Here is a 22,773-nt window from a genome sequence, read left to right as displayed (position 1 = left end):
TTGCCTCTCTCTGTGCATAACTCCCCCTTTCCTTTCTCTTATAAAGACACCAATCACTGGAATCACCCTAAATCCAGGGTGATAACACATCTAGGTCCTTAACTAATTAAATCCACAAAGTCTCAACTTCCAACAAAGGTCACATTCTGAGGTTCTGGCCGGACCTGAATTTGGTGGGGTGAGGGTGGGGAACACTCAAACCAACTCAGGACAAGTGTCCTGATGGTTACGAAGCATGCCTCACATGGGCTCAGGACTCGGGCAGGGATGGTACTCATGTTTTCTATCTGACATCTGGATCCAGCCCAAGCCATTAGCCTTACAGATGATGAACTGAGGCCCAGAGAATAAAAGCATCTTGACCAATGTCATGTAACTAGGTAATGCCTCAGGAGACAAGAATAAAGAAATAAGAGGACACAGAGGTGGACTGGTGGTGGGTTGGGTTGGGAGGGGATGAGGAGGTAATTATATATCTTTACTTGTGGGAAAACAGAGAATGGCATCTTCGCCTTTGAAACCACTGTCCAAAGAAGGTCTGGATGAGGGATAAAAATGATAACTAGCTTATTAGAGAGATAATTTAGGGGCCTTTGAGGAATTAGTTTCATTCTGAGGATCAACATGGAGAGGACTGTTTGCCTTTTTTTCGGCTGAAGGAATCAGAGCTCCTCTCAATGAGCAGAAGCCTTTCCAGATTGAAACATCGTGCGTACAGATGCCTGCTGGTTGCCATGGTGAATGATGCTGATCTGAAGAAATGAATAATGTGAGCGTTGGGGGCGACAGTGCAATTACTCAGACAGTGGTGAGAGAGACATCGAGGAGAGCCCAGAGAGCCCAGAGCAGAGGAGGGGAGAGGCAGCATCCTTGGGCTCTGATCCACTCTGCCTCTGAGGGGTGCCTAACAACCGGATCACTGCAAGCCTCAGGTAAGGGACATACATGGCTCTTCTTGGGAATGGAAATGGCTTTTCTTTTCATAGTCTGCTTGGAGGAGAGCCAGGCAATGGTAATAAGAGTAGCTAAAAATGGGGGGGATTGAGAGAACGAAGAACAAATACAGGGAGACATCTAATCCTAAAAGCTGTAAGTGCCACATCTTGGCAGAAAGCTTTTTAAAATGTCTGCTGGAGAAAACTCAGTCTGCAAAGACAGCCAGTGCAGATGTGAGAGATTCATGACAAGAAACAGGATTCCCAGTCACTCCTGATGGAAGCGTTTACGAGGGCTATTGCCTCTGTAGCACAAGTAATGAATTAAGTTCTTTTCACTGTGGTCAGAAGTATATTTGTAGAGACGTGGCAGGTATTGGGACAGGGTGGATGGGTATGTTTGAGAAGGAGACCCACGGAGGGAGCCCAGGTACTCAGTCTCCTCTGCAAAAGACCCTCTTCCTGGAGGGATCTGAGCACCCCTGCCTCGTCCCTTTAATTCCCCATTTTTCTGGGAAAACATTTCCAGCCAAATGGCAAGGAACTCATTCCTCTTCCTGAGCTTTGTAGTTTACTGTCATCTTTAGATAAGAAAATCAGGCACTGAAGATCACTCACTGCTGGGCACCTTTCTGCAGCTTACTTCCTCTAGGAGCAAGGGCGTGAGAATAGGAGGTTGGAGGGAGGCAGGGAGGAGAGAAAGTAGCTCATAAGGAACCAGTCTGGCTTAGTATCCAATTCAGGTTAAAATCTGATCAACTGTTTTTCTTTTTCTTTTTTTTTTACTGTGCTGCTACAATCAGAAATGAAACCTCTGTCTTTCATAAGAGAGAGTAGGGGCAGAGGACTAGGCTGGGTGCTACCTATCCATGAACACACACAGGTTGACTATGGCTGTCTCTAGAATTTTAGCTCAAGGGCAATTCAGCGGAGAAGAACTGAATTATCCCAAATACACAGAATTAAAAAGAAACTAAAAAGCTTGAAGATGGCACACTCTTACCAAAGTGAGAGGGTGGCAGACAGAAAAGGGATCATTTGATGTGTCGGAAAAAGCAGCAACCCAATCTTAGTACCAGCACCTCATTTTGTGATAACATTCTACTACTAAACCTGGAAATCCAGAGGTTACGTGGCTTTGGGTCTTGTTAGATAATGGCTTCTCTTAGATTGCTTGTCTGTAAAATGGGAATCTAGTTCAGACGTTGTGATGAATAAAGCATATTCGTTACGGTATGTTGACCTTCTAGCATGACCTGTGGCATAGCAACTGCTCGCTAACTGTGGCTGGTGATTACCACCGTTAACAGTCACAGAACCAGCAGTATCAAATAGGAGCAGCTCTGCTGGTATTTGGAGCTGATTATCTTGACCTGTGAAACTAATTTCCTGGGTAATTCAGCTTTGAAAAAAGCAAACAAATGGACAAAACACGATCAGAGGCTTTGGGGAGAAATGAGCTGCCCCTGAGTGACTGACGCAAAGCACTTCTCGCCACGGGCAACAGAACTGCGAGGCTAAAAACACTGGCCAGAACATTCTAGGTGAATGAACTCACAGCACTTGGGGCAGAAACAGGAGGTCTAGAGGGAAATTTTAGGTGAAACAATCATCTGGCGTGGAGGTCACAGGCCCATGGTGACTAACATGGGACCCTGAGCCTGTGCTTGCTTCTCCTTCATTCCTTTTTCTTCTCCCTCTTCCTTTTTTTTTTTTTTTTTTAAAGGTTTGGGAACCATGTTGTATTTAAGGATTCTGAGACAGGGCAGCATGGGGCTGGGAGATCTGGGTGGATCTTTCCTAGGGCTGCAAGCCCCTGGCTTTGGCATGAGATGGCCCTGGTCTGAACTGCGGTTCTGCCATTCCTCGGCTAGGCCCAGCTGAGTGTTGTCACCTCTTGGCCTCCATCTCTCAGTCTGTAAAACGGGGGCAATATTAGTCTCCATGTTGAATACTCAATGCACGGTGGCTGTGATTATCACAAATCAACACTTAAATGAGGACATGTCACTATTCACTTTGATTCTGGTTTCAGAATCGAGATGAACATCAAGGTTGGGAACGTTTCTTATACGGGAGCCATCATTTCCTGGTCGTCCTCGGAGCCCTGCCTGGAGGACTATTACCATATTATGTATAGGCCCAATTGGAACAGCATCTTCTCTGGCTATCTTCGCTACAGCTTCCATCACGAGGAGAAGGTGCCTCGAACAATCAGCTCCGTGGTGCTGGAACACCTCACCCCTTCCACCCTCTACTTCCTGTGCATCAGCTGCAAGAAGATTCTCTTCCCCTACAGGCACTACTGCACCATGTTCCACACCCTGGATAAGACTCCACTGGCCGCTGGAAGCTCCCTGGTGGACCCCCAGATCTCGCTCTGGGTGTTGATGGCCATTCTGCTGGCTTGCTTCACGGCAGTCTTAGCCTTCATCTGCCTCCAGTTCTGGTGCATCCGGTGCCACGAACCTCGATGGTCTTACAGAGCCGGCCACATGGAGGAAGCCAATGGGCTGGTGAGATGGCCAGAGGAGGCCCCGGGGCTAGGTCAGGGGGACGAAGGCCTGCAGGGGCTCCCCCTGGTGGAGCTGCCACACAAAAACTCCGGAGAAGATGCGGAACCAGAAGCTGAAGCTGCCGCAGTGGAAGTTGGCCAGCATGCCCCTGATGCGGGTGCCTTGCAGAGGGAGGAGGTGGTCAGGCTGCATTGCCTTGTTTTGGGTAGTGAGAGGCGGGGAGGAGGCAGCCCACATCATGTAGCTTAAAGGCCTCCATGCAATAGGTCTCCTGTAAAAATGCATCTGTAGACTACCCACTCATCTTCCCTCAAATGACTGAGCTCTTGTGAACTACTTGGTTGGATGAGTGCCCTTTGACAAAGCCTTTCAAGCTGGAAAACACATACCCCCATGGTGGGCAAGGGGAGGAAGATGCTATCTCTTAGGAGGGTCCATCTAGAGCAGCAGGGCTCAGTTAGAAAATAAAGCATTATTTTAAAATTAAAACAACCATTAGTATATTATGGGTTAGAAATGGAAACTGACATGACTGAAATAAAACACACTTCAAGGAAACTGTTGAGTTAATTGAAGATAGACTCTTTAGTCACACTTTCAGTCAGCTGAGGCAAATGTCCAGGCTCCTTCGCTGTTACAGGGATGGGGGGATTATTTTGGAAAGATGTGAGAAACGTTGCTCTAGAGTATTTTGCACACCAAAATACTCTAATTCAGCAAATTGCACAGCACTTGTACCCCATCTTCACTTTTTTTTAACCCACAGACTATCTGTATTATTATTAACAATGCATTTTCTTTATACTGAGTCATTTAAAAAACTTATTTTAAAAGAAAGCCCATGTTATTCCCCAAATGAAAAACCAGCACCCTTCTGCTATAATAAATAGAAGAAAAGAGACATAATAAGCAGAATGAAAACAAAATCATATTAAATTTGACTTGGATACTATTACCGTCTAAGGACTCTAAGCTTAGGGCCTGCTCTCTTTGATAAAAAGGGAGATTAGCAATTGTTGGAGAGCTATTAAAGACATTTTGACACCAACTCAAGACTTGCTCCTTGATATCATCATCAAGGTTTAACAGAGAATAGAAAAGGGAGTCCCTTTGTGAGCCACTGTTGATTCATGCCATGCCTGTGAACTGTCCACAAGGCTGTCTGGAAGGGTGCCTTGAGAGAGCAGCCTTGACCGGACTGGCTGCTCTGGAGGAGACACCTGCTCTCCACCTTCAGGCCCGAGTGATGGGCAATCATCTTGGTTCCTTACCTTCCCAAACTAGGGCTCCCATACCTAGAGGAGTGCCTTGTCTAACCAGGTTACACTTATCCAGTCATTTCTTCTAAGTCCATCTGTGCTTATGTTGTGAAAAATGGGGTCAGAGGTGGTCATTTTTCATCTGTCACAAAAAAGAACCTAGGCTTCTTAGCTGTTTCTACACTCTTTACATGGCGTTCTCCCACACAAACCTGCAGGCTAAGAGAAAATCTCCTATATACGTCAAGGTGTTGGTGAATCTGTGTGAAGGGTGATCCCCTGTGCTCACCCCCCAGGGTGGAAACAGAACTGGAGGAAGGTGGAGATGCGTCTGCTTCAATCTCTGCTAAATCTCCAGTATGGAGACCCTGCCCAGCATGTTCTAGGGCTTAAGGAATGTCTGTTTAATGATTGGCAAAGGACTTAAGGTCCAGAACAGACACCGCCTGGGAGGCTTCATTAGTGTTGGGATCGGCATTGTGAACCAAGCAGCAAAGAGAAAGGACGAGACCTCTCAGAGGTAGTTTTGGCCATCTGGGATTTCCTTCAAAGTTCCACCTTCCCAACTGCTTCCTGGCTGCAAATCCCTCATAGTTATGGAGCACAAAATCCCAGAATTGCAGGACGATATGACAATGAATCAACCGAGAACAGGAGGAGATGTGATGCCAAGACAAGGAGACCCTCTCACCTGTTTCCCCATTCCCACCCAGAACCCAGCCTCGCCAGGTCTGCGTTCACCCCCAGTCTTGCTAGTTGTGAACAAATAAAGATGGATATATTCATAGTTGTTTCTGCCTGGACCTCACTGCTGCCTCTTTATCTCCACGCTTCTTGCCTTTCTGCTTCGGACAACACTGTTCTATTTGCTTTTGCTCACTAGTCCTCTCAGAAGTAGGACACAGGCAAGACCACTCACCTTAGACCCATAGAGGTAATAAGGCTGGACGTTGGCGGGTTTATCTCTCTGCGGTTCTTGGGTGAAAGGAATGGCAGTTCGGACAAAACTAGGAGGAGGAAAGAGATGGGGCAGGAGTTAACTGGGTCCTAACATTATTCTTCACAGGTTATGGAGCGGGAGCCCTTCCTGACCAGGGGTGACCACACTGTTTCTTAGGCAATTGCCTATACAGTTCTTGTGACAAACTCCCATTTAATCCCTGTCTCCTTTTCATAAGGGCATCCCTGATGGCTCAGATGGTAAAGAATCTGCCTGCAATGCAGGAGACCTGGGTTCAATCCCTGGGTTGGGAAGACCCCTGGAGGAGGGTATGGTTACCCACTCCAGCATTCTTGCCTAGAGAATCCGCAAGGACAGAGGAGCCTGGCGGGCTACAGTCCACGGGGTCACAGAGAACAAAAGGGAACATAGTAGTCCAGGTTCACAGGCTCAACTCTGGGGTTATGGCTGATGAGAACAGTGGTCAAGAAAGCTGAGAATGAGTTGAGCCTGAGCACAGCCTTTTCCAGGATCCTTCACCCAGTTTGGTTTCCTCAAGAGTAGGGTGCTGCAAACTCTTTCTATAAAGCCCCAGACAGCAAATGTGTTCAGCTTTGCAAGCCAGATGGTCTCTGTTGCAACTACTCAGTTCTGCTGTAGCATGAGAGCGCCCATAAACAACTGTAAATGAATGAGCACAGATGGCAGAATTCCAATAAACTTTGTGAATGTCAAATAATTTCCACTTGTCACCAAATTATAATTCTTCTTTGGATTTTTTCCCCCAGCCATTTAAAAATATCAATACCATTTTTAGCTCATGGGTTGAACAAAAACAGTTGACAACTAGAGGTGGCTTGTGGGCTGGAGTTGGCAGATCTCTGCTAAAGAGGATTGAAAGTCCCAGATCTTTAGAGAACCGGAAGTCCATCTTGCTAAGTGTGTGGACTCTTCCCAGGCCCTTTCCTGCATCTGGCACATACTTATTCAAAGCTAGTCATGAGCCAGGCCCTGACGATACTGAGAGAGCTTCCTCTGGAGAGAGTTGGCTGCTTCTGCCCCTGCCCCCAGGTGGCGCTAGTGGTAAAGAAGCTACCTGCCAATTAAGGAGATATAAGAGATGAGGGTTCGATCCCTGGGTGGGGAAGATCCCCTGGAGGAGGGCATGGCAACCCACTTCAGTATCCTTGCCTGAGAAACCCATGGACAGAGGAGCCCGGAGGGCTACAGTCCATAGGGTCGCAGAGACGGAAGTGACTCAGCGCACACGCACCCCCCACCCCCGGCCAAGTTGCACTGAGACTCCCTTACCGGTTGGTGGAGCCGTTATAGCAGTAGTTGGGGAGGAAGTCGAAGTTGAGCTCCCAGAAGACGTGCAGGGTGATTCGGCCGTAGGGGGCGGACACATTGTGGTTGGCCTCCCGAAACATGGCGTCGAAGCTGTCCAGCGTCATGTGTTTACACAGCAGCCGGTGCGTGAGCCGGTTGATCTCCAGCAGCCACTCCAGCTCCTGCCCGGAGAGAGAGCCCGAGGCTGCTGAGGACTTGCATATGCGCCTTGCACACCGGCACTGCCACCTGCCAGATGCCTTTCCTGCAGGCAAGAGCCCCTCAGACCACCTCGTAACTGCTGGTATGGGGACTAGGACCCCTGCAGTAGTATGTGGCAACATTCCTTTCTTTTGAGTGAAGGAAGTGCCAGACCATGCCAAGGGAGAATGCATGCTTGTACCCAGAAGGGGACCACAGGTCATGTGCAGATCCCTCATCTGCACTCCCTCGGGGAGAAAAGCACAACGACTTGCTTTCCAGTTTTTATGCTGGTAAGGAAAACGCCTGTCCCTCAGTGACGCAAGTAAAGTAAAAGAAAACTGTGACTGTCCATCTATGACTGAGGGTCTAGCTCCATCCTGCAGAAAGCAAGCAAAAGAGCTACCACCTGGTAAGTACTTAACACTGGGTTGGTCCATGTGAGACTACTAGTTTCTTATGTCAAACAGCATCCAATGTTAGTAATTTCTTATGGTTCAACCTAATACATGCCAAGGAGTATTCTAAGCACTTAATATGTATCAACTCACTTAATGCTCAAAACCCCCTTATAAAGTCAGCATGATGGCTGTTCTTATTTTATACATATATATAGAAAATAGGCTTTAAGGAGTGCAGTAACTCGGCTTCAAATCCAGGAAGTTGGGCTCTGACATCTGGGGGCACAATGTTTCCTCCTCTTGACTCTTCTTGTGTCCCCTAATCACACAGGGGTTGGTTAAACATGTTGGCAAAAGTTTGGCTGCAAGCCATGGACCAAGGACTTGCATGAGCTATACGCCCTAGTCATCTGGAATGCCACCTTCAGGCAGAGAATGGGACCAGAGTGGATAATATCCAGACATAGCAGGTCACTGCATTTGCCTGGAAGTAAAAAGAAGGTAAAATCCTTTGGGCTGGGTTTAGTTCTTCACTGAATTGCTATCAAAGAGAATCAAAGCACAAACCTGTGCAGAGAAAGGAAGTACTCCCTCTCTAATGCTCTGCTGCTGCTGCTGCTGCTGCTAAGTTGCTTCAGTCGTGTCCGACTCTGTGTGACCCCATAGACGGCAGCCCACCAGGCTCCCCTGTCTGTGGGATTCTCCAGGTAAGAACACTGGAGTGGGTTGCCATTTCCTTCTCCAATGCATGAAAGTGAAAAGTGAAAGTGAGGTCACTCAGTCGTGTCCGACTCTTCGAGACACCATGGACTGCAGCCTACCAGGCTCCTCCACCCATGGGATTTTCCAGGCAAGAGTACTGGAGTGAGTTGCCATTGCCTTCTCCCTATAATGCTCTGGAACACTCTTATATTGCAGTGGTTAAGCCATCTTTTGTGATCGGTATGACTCCCTGTTTCATGGAGGGGTAGGCTGAGGCTGAGAGGGAGAAATAACTCGCTCAATAAAGGTCATAGGGGAATATAGAACAGGGTTTAGGATGTGCTCCTAGGTCTTCTAATCAAACCATGTGTATTTGGCCCTTGGATGCAGCTTCCTGGAATAAATAAGCAATTACCGAGAAAGTCCTTTGAACAGTAAAGATGGCTTTACAACCTAAAAGCTAAAAGGACATAGGCAATGGCTGTTCCCCAGAGTGTAGCCAGGAGGTGGGGCGGTCAGAGGGCCAGCTGTAAGACCTGGGACATGGAGCCCAACTGTTCACAGTCACAGGAGGAAGCCTTGCATCAGGGATTCAGTTTTATTCTCACCAGACACAGGACCCCTCTGACTCTGGTTGATTTCCACAGTGTGGTGGAACCAGACCACACTTCTAATCTTGGAGCTTCATCTCTCCGAAATTCAGATTTGGTGGCTCTAAATTGGGGGCAAAATACCGGATCAAAGTTTGTAGACTTAACTGGCTGCAGTGAGACAAGCTGGGGCAGGAGGGAGCCTGGGCTGGGCTGTGCATGGCAAATTGGAGAGCCATTGCTGGATAAAGGTGGACTGGCTATGGGATGGCATCCCATTGTTTGTTACTGCATTGGAATGGGGTAAGTGATGGCAGAGCCTCTGATCTCTTGGAAAAGGCCAAAGTCTGGATTTCAGTTCTGGAACGGTAGTTGGAAGAATAAGTTTCCAGTGATTGTGCACTGTGAAATATACGGAGGGCAGAAATACAGAATCAGCTGTCTGCTTCCATCTTTTGGGGCCTGGCTAGCCAGATGGCATCTTTGTTCCTAGTCACTTAGGATGGGTAAGTAAGTAAGTAAATAAATAAATGCGATGAATGTGGATGAGTTTATTTCTAAGATGACTAAGTATCCGTAGCACATGGGGGTGCCCTGTTACCATGAAGACAGCTGCAGGTGAGAAACTGGGAAACAGTTTCCATCCTGTGATTTCAACGGCCTCACAAATGCGCATCAGAGACCGAAGAAGAGAGCTCTCAACTGCTGACGTGAGGATGCCCGAAACGCAGGTCTACTTCCCCCGCCATGCCACGGGAGTTTTTATTACGCAACACAAATGGTGTTTTGCATGAGCCGTTTCTTCCAGCCTTTCAGTCCGAAGTGGGCACTTGCCTGCCGGGAGTGCAGGGCTCAGTGCATCAAGGCACAGAGGTTTAGAAGGCCCCAAGGGCGGTCTATGTGCCTTCAGAGGGGAGGTGAGCTCTGCAGAGTAAAGCCGGTTTACTGGGGGGCAACACAGAGAAGCAGCACTGGGGAAACAGCACACCCAATAGGCTACTTATGAGAGGTAGAGGAAAGAGCTTTTCTGTGGGAACCAGAAATCCCGGGTGTCAGCACACTTGACCTTTAACCTTCTCTGTGGTCTGGGCCCAGAGAGAAGGGATCTCAAACTCAGGCACTAGGTCATCCCATGAACGAAGTGCAGCAGGCCTGTGGCAAAGCCCAAGAGAGCACAGCTCAGCTGATGGCGATGTCTAGGCAATTGTTGCCATCTGTGAAGGCAAGTCTGACGTTGCCGGGGTTTCTGCAGTTTTATTCGAATTCTCCCAAATGTTAAATGTTGGCTCAAATTTTCAAATATGCTCTGCAGCCTAAACAAAACACAGACTGCAGGCTGCCAGCTCTCAACTCTGGCATCAGATCCTTCAAGAATCTATTTGCTCAGCTGCATAGGAGGAGGGAGACTGATGAAATCTCTACAATCCTCCCAGCTGGGCATCAAGGTGGAGGGAAGGGCTGAGGGGAACACATTCCTTTCTTTGTTTCTCAGAAGAGGCAGAAGCTTCTCAGCCAAGGCAGTGGGGGCCTCCTGACGTCCCAGGAGACAGCATCCGTGGCTCTCCTCTTCACGGCTTCAGGGACTGGGGCTACTCTCTTGATAGCCGTGGCCCTCACCTGATAAACTCACTGCTTGTTTTGATTTTGTTCCCGGCTAAAAGAACATTCAGTGCCTTTCAAGGACTGGGAAGAGGCCATGGACACCCCCGCCACACACTAAAACCAGTTTTTCCATAGGGTATGCTCATTCATTATTGGAAAACTACAAGATAAACAACGAAGAGAAAATCAAAAATCCCACCTCTTGGACATAATCACTGCTAACATTTGGCAAAACCCCCCCCCCCCCAAAAAAAAAAAACCATGTCTTAAAGTAGATCTCCTAGAAGAAATTGTGCTGTATCACAGTCTCTCAAAGTCCGTGACCCAGGACAGAGCTGGGGCAGCTGGGTCAAATCCTCTTAGGAAATGCTGCTGAGAATCTACCCCGAGAGTGTCTCATTTGCAGCTCAAAATTTCTTTTCTTTTCTTTTTTTTTTTAATATTCATTTTATTTATTTGGCTGCACCAGGTCTTAGTTGTGGCAGCTCAAAATTTCTATATGCCTCTCTTTCTTCATAAGCTGTTTTCATCAAGTGGAAGGGACTATGCAAAGCCCTTTCCAGGCATTATCTCATTTCATCCTTAAACACGGCTATGAGGTGGATTCTAATATTTCCTCCATGTACTACAGGTTTTTATACAAGATAAGTGATTCACCCAAGATCACCCAGCTAGGAAGTGGCGAGGCCAGAACTGGGACCCCAAGGTCTTTCTAATGCTAGAATCATAGTTCTTGATCCCTTTTTTAAAAACTGCTTTGTCCATTAAAAAAACCTTTTATTTTGAAATAACTTTAGACTTACAGAAAAGCTGTTAACTGTAGACCTCCTGCACATTCCTGACCTAGTTTCTCCAATGTTAACCTCCTACATAATCATAGTATAATTGCCTCAAGTTGGAAACTATCATTGATATAATTCTATGAACTAAATGACAGACCTTATTCAAATTTCACTCGTTTTTCCATGAAGGTCTTATCCCACATTTCTCTGAGTGGTCACGTCTCCGTGTCTTTTCAAATCTCTAATAGTTTTCAGTTTTCTCTTTGTCTTTTATGTTCTGGGTGCTTTTGAAAAGCATTGTTCATTTTTGAATGCCATTCAATTTAGATATATAATCCAATTAGATTGAGATTATGCATTTTTCATTATGCATACATATTCAGGGGATATGTGCTGTGCTATGCTTAGTCACTCAGTTGTATCTGACTCTTTATGACCCCATGGACTGTAGCCTGCCAGGCTCCTCTGTCTGTGGGGATTCTCCTGGCAAGAATAGTGGAGTGGGTTGCCATGCCCTCCTCCAGGGGATGTTCCCAACCCAGGGATTGAACCCAGGTCTCCCGCATTGCAGGCAGATTCTTTATCATCTGAGCCACCAGGGAAGCCAATTCAGGGGATGCATGAATATATTTTCTTACTGGTGATACTAACCTTCATGCTTGGTTAAGAGGATGCCTCCCAGGTTTCCTCACTGTAAAGTTATTATTCTTCCCTTTGGAATTAGTAAGTATCTTGAAGGAGATAGTTTGAAACTAGGCAACTATCCTGTTTCTGTTCAAAGTTTTTTTTTTTTTTAATTTGTGACTAATTAAAAAATTCTGGTAAAATATACATAACATAAAATTTACCATTTTAACCACTTTTAAATGTATAGTTCTGTGGCACTAAGTACATTCATATAGTTTTGCAACCATCACCGACGTCCACCTCCAGAACTTTTTAGACCTCCTTAACTGAACCTCTGTACCCATTAAATACTTACTGCCTATTTCCTGGCAACTACCATTCCATTTTCTGTCTCTATAAATTTGAATACTCTGGACACTTCCAAATAAAGGGAATCATAAAATACTCTTCTCAAAGCTCTGCCCACTAATTTCAGCGTCTATTACGGGATCTTGCCTGCAACCATTATTACTCTGGTGTTCTAATGGTGATTTTCTATCTCTCTCATTCCTTCTCTGTATCTGCTCTTGAAGCTTTAAAATCTTCCTTTCATCACCTAAAGACTGATCAACCAAGTTTATTCTAATTCTTGAAGAGAATTAGCTGATTAATAAAAGAAGAGGGCATGCCTGTTCCATACTTGTGCATCAGGGACAACTATACAATTTCCAAGTCCCAGCACAAAATGAAAAGGTGGGGGCTTTCATTAGAAAAAATGATTGTAAATTCCAAGATGGTGACAATAGAGCATTAAACCAGTCAACAGCCTCTCTGGGCTCTAACCTACTGCACACCAATGAAGCCGACCCCACTGTGAAATCTTCCCTCCTTTCTCAGGACCATCGAGCTACTTGCTGTATCTGTAGAATCCTAAAGGACGAGAAGCTGTGTCCCGGGATAGACCATCTCTAGAGATTTCAAGACCTCCCTCCACTCCCTCTCTCCAGGCAATCAGGAAGGTAACATTTTTCTCATTCCTTTTAAGTCTTTCTTTTTTCCCTGCTCATTCAGATGAGAAAGAGACTCTCACGTCTCTTTAACCAGCTCAGTACCAGGCTACCAACAACTCCCCAACAAGGCTTCTAGTTTGAGGAGTCCCACGGCAGAATTCCCAAGGGCCTCCATCTCTTACCACAATTGAGGTCAGGTCCTCACTCTCAAAGCGGCTGATGGCCTGGTCCAAGGATTTATACATGGCAGCAGAGATGCGCTGGGTAATGAGTCTGTTCAAGTCAATGGATCTACCCAACAGCTGCATGGAAGAGAGAGAAAGTTACTTAAATTTTACACAGGCACATGACAACTAAATGCAATGCACTGATTTAGTAAATTGTCCTAAAAATATAAAGAACATAACCAAGACAAATAGGGACTCTATGCAGAAAACAGTATTGTTAAATTTCCTGAGTATGATAGTACTATTCGGATAAGAGGATATCCTTGTTCTTAGGAGATATGAGCTGAGGTATCAGGGATAAAGTGTTATGATGTCTGCAACTTCCTCTCAAATGGCTAAGAAAAAAGTATGTATATTAAAAAATATGTTAATATATTATTTACATATAAATATGTTTTTATACATTACATATTCTATAAATACATAAAGTATATTTACTGTATTTATGAGAAATAATATATACATGAGAAAAAGTGAAGCAAACATGACTAAACATGAATAATCATGAATCTGGCTATAAAGTATATATGTGTGTTCACTGTCTTATTGTTTCAACTATCCTGTAGGTTTAAAATATAAAAAGTTGAAGAAAAATAAATAAAAAGTTGAGGAAGAATATGGTGCATTCAGACTCTAGGAAGAGGCTTGCGGCAAGCTCTGGCAGCCATGCAATGCTGACATCCTTGAATCTCACCCTGAGGTTCTTCCTGCATCCATCCTATTGTGCAGTTCAGAGTCACCGTGTGCCCCTGCCTCCCCTACCCCAGCAAGGGCCTATTGCGTACCTTTATGAGGATAAATTTAAAAGCACGAGGAGAAGGGCTGATTACAGGATGGAAAATATAGCTCAGGCTAATTTCCACCGGGGTTCACGTGGGCATGACTACAGATGCTATGTAGACAGCAATAAGCATTTATTGAGTACCTGCTGCGTGCACTGCACTTTGCTATGTGCCTAAGGATTCTTCTCAACTATTTTATTTTTTCCTGCTTCCCTTTTGGGAGAGATTTTCTACTAATTGACTAAGGCTCCTTATAGCCATCTTCTGCACACATAAAGCCCTCAGGATTAACATCCTGTGGCTAATTCTAGCTGCACTGGTAATGGAATCTTCTGAGAGGCTGAAGGAGACGCTCTCATGGAGCCTTCGATGTTGACAGATGGCAAATGCTTTTTCCTCTTACGATTCCTCGAGCATGGATTTCTCAGAGCAGTGGGACTTTCCAGGTTTTTCAGGGAAATTCCTCTCCTCTCTATCCAGGGCATTTTCTCAGCCTCAGCCTTGCTCCCCTTTACCCAAGTCTTCTCCAGGAACATGTGAACCACAGGATAAGCACACAGAAATCACAGCGTGAAGGTCATTTCACTGCCTGTGACTGACAGGGCTTAGTAGTAGGATTTAAGATCTGCTAAAGCATCTCTTGTTTTGTCTGCCTGGCTCCCATGAACACTGTTAAGCAGGGATATGTTTCTGAGCTCCTGGCAGCACTTTGTCTATATCATGGGTCAAACTGTAACAGAGACTAACTCTATACCATAATGGGAAAGTCAGGGATAGAAGGAGGTGGGCTGAAGTTCAACAGGAGACTGTTGTTCAGTCGTTAAGTCGTGTTCGACTCTTCATGACCCCCATGGACTATATAGCATGTCAGGCTTCTCTGTCTTCCACAATCTCCTGGGGTTTGCTCAAATTCATGTCCATTGAGTTGGTGATGCCATCTAACCATCTCATCCTCTGCCAATCCCTTCTCCTTCTGCCTTAAATCTTTCCCAGCATCAGGGTCTTTTCCAATAAGTCAGCTCTTCACATCAGGTGGCCAAAGTATTGGAGCTTCAGCTTCAGCATCTGTCCTTCCAGGGAATATTCAGAGTTGATATGCAGCTCACGATGGGTGTTCAAAGGCTCTGGTGGCCCCTATTCAACTGAGGTGAGCAGCAGATGGGCTGAGAAGCCTAGAACTTGAACCAAAGGAAGCCCAATGCCTCTTGGTAAGATTCTGAGGCTGGATTATCCCTGTGCTCAGTAGACCACACAGGGCAATACTCAGGGCAGATGATACGCGGTCCTGATTTCTGATCTCTAGGCTAACATCACAGCCCCTCTCTCCCGCCCATTCCACCTGTCTCCATACCTGAACGTGTCTCTGTTTCAACAGGGTTTCATAGCGGTTGGATGGTGGGTATGGAATGATGACTCCATAATTCTTACATTCGGCCCTAAAACGTTTATCCAACAGGACGCTGGAAAGGATAAAAGTGAAATAAGGCCAGTAAACCAGTAAACATGACAGTGAATGGAGTTCAATCACTCAGCCATATGTATTTCGAACCATAGGTTCTACCCATAAAGCACTATGTTAGATATTTTAAATATTATTATTTTTTTCTGCTGTAGAGCAAAGTTCTTTAAATTTTTTCAGCTGGAAAAGCTCAATAGGTGAAATGAAATTTCTATGTTAAAGACAGGCAACACAGAAGTTGAGCTGCTTTTTCCCTTTTATTTTTTTTTTACCATAAAAGCAATTGAGTGCCTGCTTAGTATCACCCAGGAAACAGTCTAGGGACCAAGCTTTCAAAGTTCCCATCCTTGTGGAGCTTGGGTTCTAGTGAAAAGAGACTGATAATAAATAAATAAGCTGAGGAATACAATAATGTTAGATAATAGTAAATACCTGCATAGTATTTACTATTCACCAGGCATGCATATAGACATGCGCATAGTCGTTTTTAATCTCACAACAATCCTATGAATTAGATGTTCTATTATTATCTTTCACACTGAGTCATGGATTGCAGAGCAATAAGTGCTCTGAAAATAACAAGCCAGGATCATGTGGTGTTATCATGGAAAGTCTCTCTAAAGAGGTCCTGTTGGACAGCGACCCAAATGCTAAAAATGGAAAGATTTGGGGGAAGAATCTTTCAGGCATGATTAGCTTGGTACGTTGAGAAAAAGGGAAGGTGTAGATAAGGGGTGGGGTGTGTTGGAGAGCATAGTGCAAAAATGAATTTACAATGTTAGTCTAGGGGCCAGATCCTTGTGGGATGATACAAGCCACAGTAAAGAGGGTAAATGTTTTCTCAGTGTAATTGAAGCCACTGAAAGGTTTTAAACAGGAAAGTGACATCATCTAAATCTACACTGTCCAAAACAGCAGCCACCCACCGGGTGAGCCCCCAAGAATCTGAAACATGGTGCGTCCAAGCTGAGATGCGCTATTAGTATAAAATACACACGAGCTATTGAAGACTTAAGAACAAAACAACAAAACTATCTCTTTAATAATTTTCACTTATTACATGTTGAAACTGTAGTAGTTTAGATATCATAGATTACATAATGTAGTATTGTTAATTTTAAAAATATGACTATTAAAATTACACTTGTGCCTGCATTACATTTCTGATGGACAGCAGTGATCTAGATCATTCTGTCCCTCTGGCACTCTCTCTGACTCTTCCAACTTCTCACAATCTCTCCCAACTTCCTGTATTTTTGACAAACCACAGGTCTTATAAGAAGGGATATAGACCAAGACTCCTCTTTTAAATAAGGATATATAGAGGACTCAGGGTTTGACAAGTCTGAGTTTGTTTATGCAGACAAGGGATCAGCATATTTTGAAGATAACTGGAATTATCTTGGAGAAACTGGACGCCCAGCTCTCTGGACGGACCACATACAATTCAATCCAATCCAGATCTTTGTGAAGTCATTTCTTTGTGAAAGGCTGCATTCTCTACGCTTCTCTGAAACCCTAAGTATATGCTTTCTATAGTTTCCATCATTAAGCGTCATTTATTTCAGTAATGCACACTCTGTGTTAACAGACACTTGTGTACCTGTACACCAACTCTTGGGGAGCCCTGGTGGCTCAGCAGTAAAGAATCCGCCTGCCAGTGCAGGAAATGTGGGTTTGATTCCTGGATTGGGAAGATCCCCTGGAGAAGGAAATAGCAACCCACTGGGAAATCTTGGGATTTCTTGCCTGGGAAATCCCATGGACAGAGGAGCCTGGCGGGCTATAGTTGATGGGGTCATAAGAGTCAGACTTGACTTAGCAACTAAACCATCACCAAACCAACTCTTGACTGAAATACATCAGAGAAAAACTCAAGTTGTTGAAAGCAAAAGTCTTTGACTGTTGAAAAATGTAACAATCCTTGAAATGTCTGGTTTGTACATTTGGATTTCCAATAAAAAAGAGAACTACCCTATATATAGATACATATGTGTATGTAACTATATATATAGAGAGAGAGGTTTTTGCTGGCAGTACTATTATGGGTTCCTCGAACCCAGGAAATCTCAGGGGTCTAAATCAGCCCATACTGACAAAACCAATGAGCCTGTGAGAATTGACACACCTAGACTTCTTCCCTGGTCTCCTGTTTGACCTTCACGCTCCCATATTTGCTCACCTCCAATCCATTCCCTACATTTTAATGTTTTAAAACATCAAACTTCTAAAAATAAAAATCAAATCAGGTCACTGTCATGCTTTGGAAATCATCCCATGGTGCTCCACTTCTCCTAGGATAAATGCCTATAAGTCCACAGGGCCTGGGCCCTGCCTACCTGCCCAGCTTTACCACACAGCCCACCCCTCTGTGGTCTGTGAATGAGATATTTACATGCACTAATTTTAATTAAACCTTTCAACAACCCTACGAGGTATGCATGCTATTAATATTATGCTTTCGCCAAAGGGACTTTGCACAATGGTTTGCTTTGCCTGCAGTTTTCCAATCTACTCTTTACCTAGTTTAACTCAACCAACTCCTATTCACTTCAGATGTGAACTCAAATGTTACCTTCTCAGGATAGCCCTTCCAGTTACCCACCCTAAAGACTGGTTCAGGTTTAACTGTCATATATTCCCAATAAATTTTCTTTCACAGGAATCTCCCTTGTCACTGTGCATTCCATAGTTTTTATTAATGTCTATTTTTTCTCACTACACTGTAAGCTCTGTGAGGTCTAGCCTCATATCTGCCTATTTCTCTTTCTTCTACTTGCTAGCACCCAATCCAGGCTATCATTCAGATTTCCTCAGGTGCTAAAGAGGAAGGGAGGTTTTGCAACAGAGGATCTTGCCTTCCAGGTGGCAATCTTAGGAAGGTTTGGGGCCACAGTGCTGAGCTCTCATACCTGCCGGCCATGGCTTTGTAGTAGGCAAAGATCTGGTCCGCCAGCTTGTAGACAAACTGATCAAAACACAGGTTCACCTGGTGAAAAAGAAGCCGGAAATGTCACTGGTGTCTGTCCCACTTTATTAGAGAAACTTCAGCAACTGAAGAGGGCAGTGGTGTAGGACTGCCTGAAAGTGTGAGAAGGAACAAGATGCTTTGCAAGGAAAGAAAAAAGAAAAGAAGATTCGGTGGCCAAGTGCATTTGGGAAGTCTGGTCCCTTGCTCTCAAGGTCCTCAACCAGGCACAGAGAAGGCAAGATTCAAAAAGCTGCTGAGAAATTGCCCTCCCCACTGGCCACCTCGTGGCTGTTACAAGGTACCTGTCCACATCCTGTAATTACACATATCAGTCTCCCCATTTCCTAACAGACTTTCTTTTCTTTTCCTTTCATTTTAATTTTACCTTGCTTTGCAAAGAAAGAAGTTGATGGTCATTAAAAATTTTAAAACTTCCTTTTTAAAAAGTTTGCTTAAATATCTTTGGTGAGCAAGAGACCATCTTGCCTTTTCAGTGTTTTAGCACGTCAGTGGCAGAATGTGATGCTCAGGTGAGAAGAAAGTTCACACCAGACACAGAGGATTGAAACCAAATTCTCCAGTGATGGCAAGAGCAGGAAATGGGCAAAGGTGGGATGTTAAAGAGATGGGCTGTGGTAGTTGCAGGGTGATAATGGGATAACTTTGTAGCAACAGGATGTATTTAGGTGATTAATCTTCCTTCCTTTTAGCACCAAACTCCCAGCTCCATGAGGCTCTTTATCCGAAGAGCTTTCATATCTTTTATTTTACACCATAAATACTATTTTGAACATAAAAACAACATATGCGAGTAACCAAGCCCTCTGCCCTGGACTCTGAGTTTCAAGGGTGCCTGGGGGGACTCCTACAGGCAAAGAATCCATAGGGTCCAGGTGGGGGTGTCCAACTCCTGCTCCTCTTCTAGAACCAGCTTTGAATATTCTTGCCCAAATAGCCCAAGCCCCTTCTAGGGTCTGTGTGCTCTTTTCCCTGGGTCCATCCCTGGGGGTGGACTGCACTGCAGACGTATACACCCCTAGGGTCCAGGGTTGACCAAATGGCCATTGTTTGAGGGCAGGGGTGGGAGACAGAGCTTGGGTATCCATGCATAGGCCTTTCCAGGTTCAAAACAGAGTCTGAGGATGGGAAAAGAAAGGCGGACAATTTACACTTCTGCTTCGTGGCCACCTGTGTTATCCAGGGCTGGTCTGTATGCTTTCTTTCCATTTAGTTTTTAAACGTCACTTGTATATAGCATACTCTAGATTTTTTTTTTGTTTTCAACCTGTTAGAGAACATTACTAACTAAAATCTTATCAGAAAATGGACTTGTCAAAGCTGAGATGCAACCAATTAACTTGTCTACTGGGACCTTTCTTCCCAAGTTTGCGTACTGCTCAGAAGACAAAGAGGACAGATTTGCATTGGGCTCCAGCAAGGTTCTCAACTCCCACAGCAAATGAAAGATTCAGAAAGAAAGCAGCATCTCTACTAGCTTTTCTTTGAAATATGTAAACTTTCAAACTAATTTGGTAGTAATGCTTATCTTAAAATATTCACATCTGTTCTTTATAAATAAGAATATCTTCTATTTGTACCTTATTGTTGAAAATCTTATAATGACAATAGGTCGAATTCTATGTTTATATAAGGCCACATACTCAACTGGAGTGGAGACTCTCATTCCAACTTCCAGTTGACAAAACTGAGATATTTGGTAGTCCTTAGTGCTGCTGATCTCTTGTTTCCGCTCCTTCCTGGCCTGTGGTGGGACTGCACCTTCTCACTCCTCTTTGGAAGCAAGCATAACCAAGTGACTCGCTTTGACCAATGACATGTGTCACTTCCAGCTGGAAGCTTTAGGTATCAGAGTATAAATCCACCCTGACACATCTCCCTGCCATGGCAACTACTGAATATCCCAGATGGGTTCCAGATTAAAGACTCCGTGGAACAGAGCTCCTAATCAATGCATAAAAGAGAAATGAAACTTTGGTCTAAAACTACTAAGAATCTGTGTTTGTTTGTTACTGCAGTGTATCCTAGCCTTTGCTGACCATTACAAAAATAAAGCCATTAAACGACAATTCAACAGCTTCACACGTGAGAGGATGGCTCTTTCAGTCCCACTAGTACTAGAATGAAACTCTGTAAACTGTGATATTGGGGCAACGATACTCAAATACTCTAAACTAGATAGTAGGACATACTTCTTTAAATCATTGTAAAGATTATCTAAAACGTCCATAAAGTACTTTGTACCTGGCAAATGGTATGAATGTAACAACTGATAGGTAGAATTACTGTTTTTCTTTCTTTTTTTTGGCTGTGCAGCATGGCATGTAGGATATTAGTTTTGTGACCAGGAATCAAACCCACACCCCCTGCAGTGGAAGAACATAGTCTTAACAACTAGACCGCCAGGGAATTCTTGGTAGTATTACTGTTGTTGTTATAACCAATTAATCCAACTGTAAAAGACCTATTAGAAAATTAATTTTACCCAAGTAGTTCTATCTATCATTTGCTATTATTAAACATCTGATAAAGAAAGACCATCCTCTGCTTCCACTAGATCCTTTTTGATTATCACGATGTTCATAAAGATCAGTCTCCAAAGCAAGTCATTGATACTATGGTCTGAATGTTTGTGTCCCCCTAAATTCATGTGCTGAAATCTTAACCCCCAAATGTGATGGAATTAGGAGTGGTGAGGTCATGAGGATGGAACCTTCATGAATGGCATTAGTGCTCTTACAAAAGAGACCCCAGAGAGGTCCCTGGCCCTGGCCACCCCATGAGGATACAGCGAGAAGTCTGGGACCCAGAAGTGGGCTCTCCCTGACTCTGCTGCTACCCTGATCTAAGACTTCTAGCCTCCTGAACTGTGAGAAATACATTTCTGTAATTTTTAAGCCCCACAGTCGGTGGTATTTTGTTATCACAGCTCAAACAGACAGACACTCCACTTTGGGCCCGTGGTTAGAGATCTGAGAAGTCCAGACTCTCGGAGCATGACTGTGGGAACAAAAGGAAAAGCAGTCACTTGCCTCGGCTTCGATCTCATCGTACAGGAACTGCTTTTTAAACTTGGTCAGAGCATAGTAGGCGCTGTCGTTGTACAGATCCAAAGGGTAGAGGACATACCTGAGGAAGGAAAAACAATGGCCAGTAGCTTACTAATGATTTCTCTAAAGGCAGGCAGACTTAAACTTGCTCAGGAAACATGCACGGTTGGGTGAACAGATTCAGCGGTAGGAGAAAGAAGCGCTTTCAGCATGCTATGATGTTTCCAGGCTCTACTTAGGAAATGACTTATTTTACAGTCTGCCCACAGAGATCAAAGTTCATGATGTGAGGCCTGAAAAAATCAGACTGGGACTGAAAGCAATTGGGCATCCATTAAGGACATCAGCGTCCCGATTTTTAGAGATGATCATTTTACCAACGCGGTTGGGATGAGGCTGACAAAGCCAGGGAAAGGCAGTCAGGCTGGTAGACTTCTGGGCCTTTCTGCAAGGCTGAGTCACATGCGGTGGTGACTTGACACTGGGTGGGACACACGCCTCATCTGGAAAGTTCTGGAAAGAACAGGGCTCTACGGCTAGCAAACTGCCCTCCACCAGCACCTTGGGAACCTCCTTGCTGGCCCAACCCTGCCTCTTACTCCATCATGGAAGGTTCTTTGGTTTCCAAGATATGGTCTGTTAGAATCCAGGGCATGGACATCTCGATGGGGAACTGGATTCGCCGGCCCATGGTCAACTCCAGGAAGAATTCTCTGAACCAGAGCTGGGAGAGGTCACAACACTGCTGCAGGGCTTCTAGAGGCATGAGGGAAAGAGCTTGGGTTATACGTCGGAAGCACCAGAAGATCTTAGTTCTGACTTTTAAAAAAAATATCTTTTATTTTTCTTCCATTGTACTAGGTACAGAGCAGGTACTCAAGAATACGGCTCCATTAGTAGACCTTGCTCTCCTGGCCCTGAAGGCCAGCCTAACATCTATTGAGAAGAAAGTGTTTGGGGAATTCCTTGGCGGTCCAGTGGTGAGGATTTTGTACTTTCACTGTTGAGGGCATGGGTCCAATCCCTGGCTGGGGAACTAGAATCCCATAAACTGTGAGGTGTGGCCAAGGGGAAAAAAAAAAAAAAAGAAGACAGTGTTTGCTCACCCAGCAGTGTGGAGGCTGGGGGATGGGCAGTGATGGTTGAGATTTAGATGCCCCTACAATTTCCATCATGTTTTTACAAAGCCATCCTGAAAACATGACATCTAAGTGTCAGAGTGTCTTTGTTGTGTCAAGGCAGATCTACAGGTGTCTGCTTCTGGCTGGACTGCAGCCCCATGATCCCTGCTAGTGATAATTCTGGATTCCCTACTGCTCAGAGGCCTCAAAGTCCCTTCCTAGACTACTCTCTTGAGAGTCCCTTGGGCTGCAAGGAGATCAAACCAGTCAAT

The 22,773-nt window shown here is 44.8% G+C and overlaps 2 protein-coding genes across 4 annotated transcripts in view; one reads left to right on the top strand and one right to left on the bottom strand.

The window, feature by feature from the left end:
- The window catches only part of CYFIP2 (cytoplasmic FMR1 interacting protein 2), a 109,626-nt gene that overhangs the window by 49,447 nt on the left and 37,406 nt on the right, over window positions 1-22,773 (bottom strand). For all 3 annotated transcript variants that reach the window (XM_068981260.1, XM_068981261.1, XM_068981262.1), the window contains 7 exons: window positions 21,980-22,136; window positions 21,363-21,459; window positions 18,254-18,330; window positions 15,234-15,342; window positions 13,056-13,175; window positions 6,962-7,161; window positions 5,630-5,717 (listed from right to left, as the gene is read on the bottom strand). In XM_068981260.1, the coding sequence (XP_068837361.1) occupies window positions 5,630-5,717; window positions 6,962-7,161; window positions 13,056-13,175; window positions 15,234-15,342; window positions 18,254-18,330; window positions 21,363-21,459; window positions 21,980-22,136 (848 nt within the window). The remainder of the gene's footprint in view (window positions 1-5,629; window positions 5,718-6,961; window positions 7,162-13,055; window positions 13,176-15,233; window positions 15,343-18,253; window positions 18,331-21,362; window positions 21,460-21,979; window positions 22,137-22,773) is intronic.
- Window positions 2,978-3,700, top strand: FNDC9 (fibronectin type III domain containing 9). The gene has a single exon (XM_068979972.1). The coding sequence runs from the start codon at window positions 2,978-2,980 to the stop codon at window positions 3,698-3,700; it is 723 nt and encodes a 240-aa protein (XP_068836073.1).

This window comes from Capricornis sumatraensis, chromosome 9, assembly GCF_032405125.1.
Source record: "Capricornis sumatraensis isolate serow.1 chromosome 9, serow.2, whole genome shotgun sequence".
Lineage (NCBI taxonomy): Eukaryota > Metazoa > Chordata > Mammalia > Artiodactyla > Bovidae > Capricornis > Capricornis sumatraensis.
Note: the sequence above shows the minus strand (reverse complement) of the source record. Positions and strands in the feature narration are given on the sequence as shown.

What these genes read in the sequence shown, in the direction of transcription:
- FNDC9 (XM_068979972.1), top strand. Translation starts at nt 2,978, where the DNA reads ATGAACATCAAGGTTGGGAACGTTTCTTATACGGGAGCCATCATTTCC.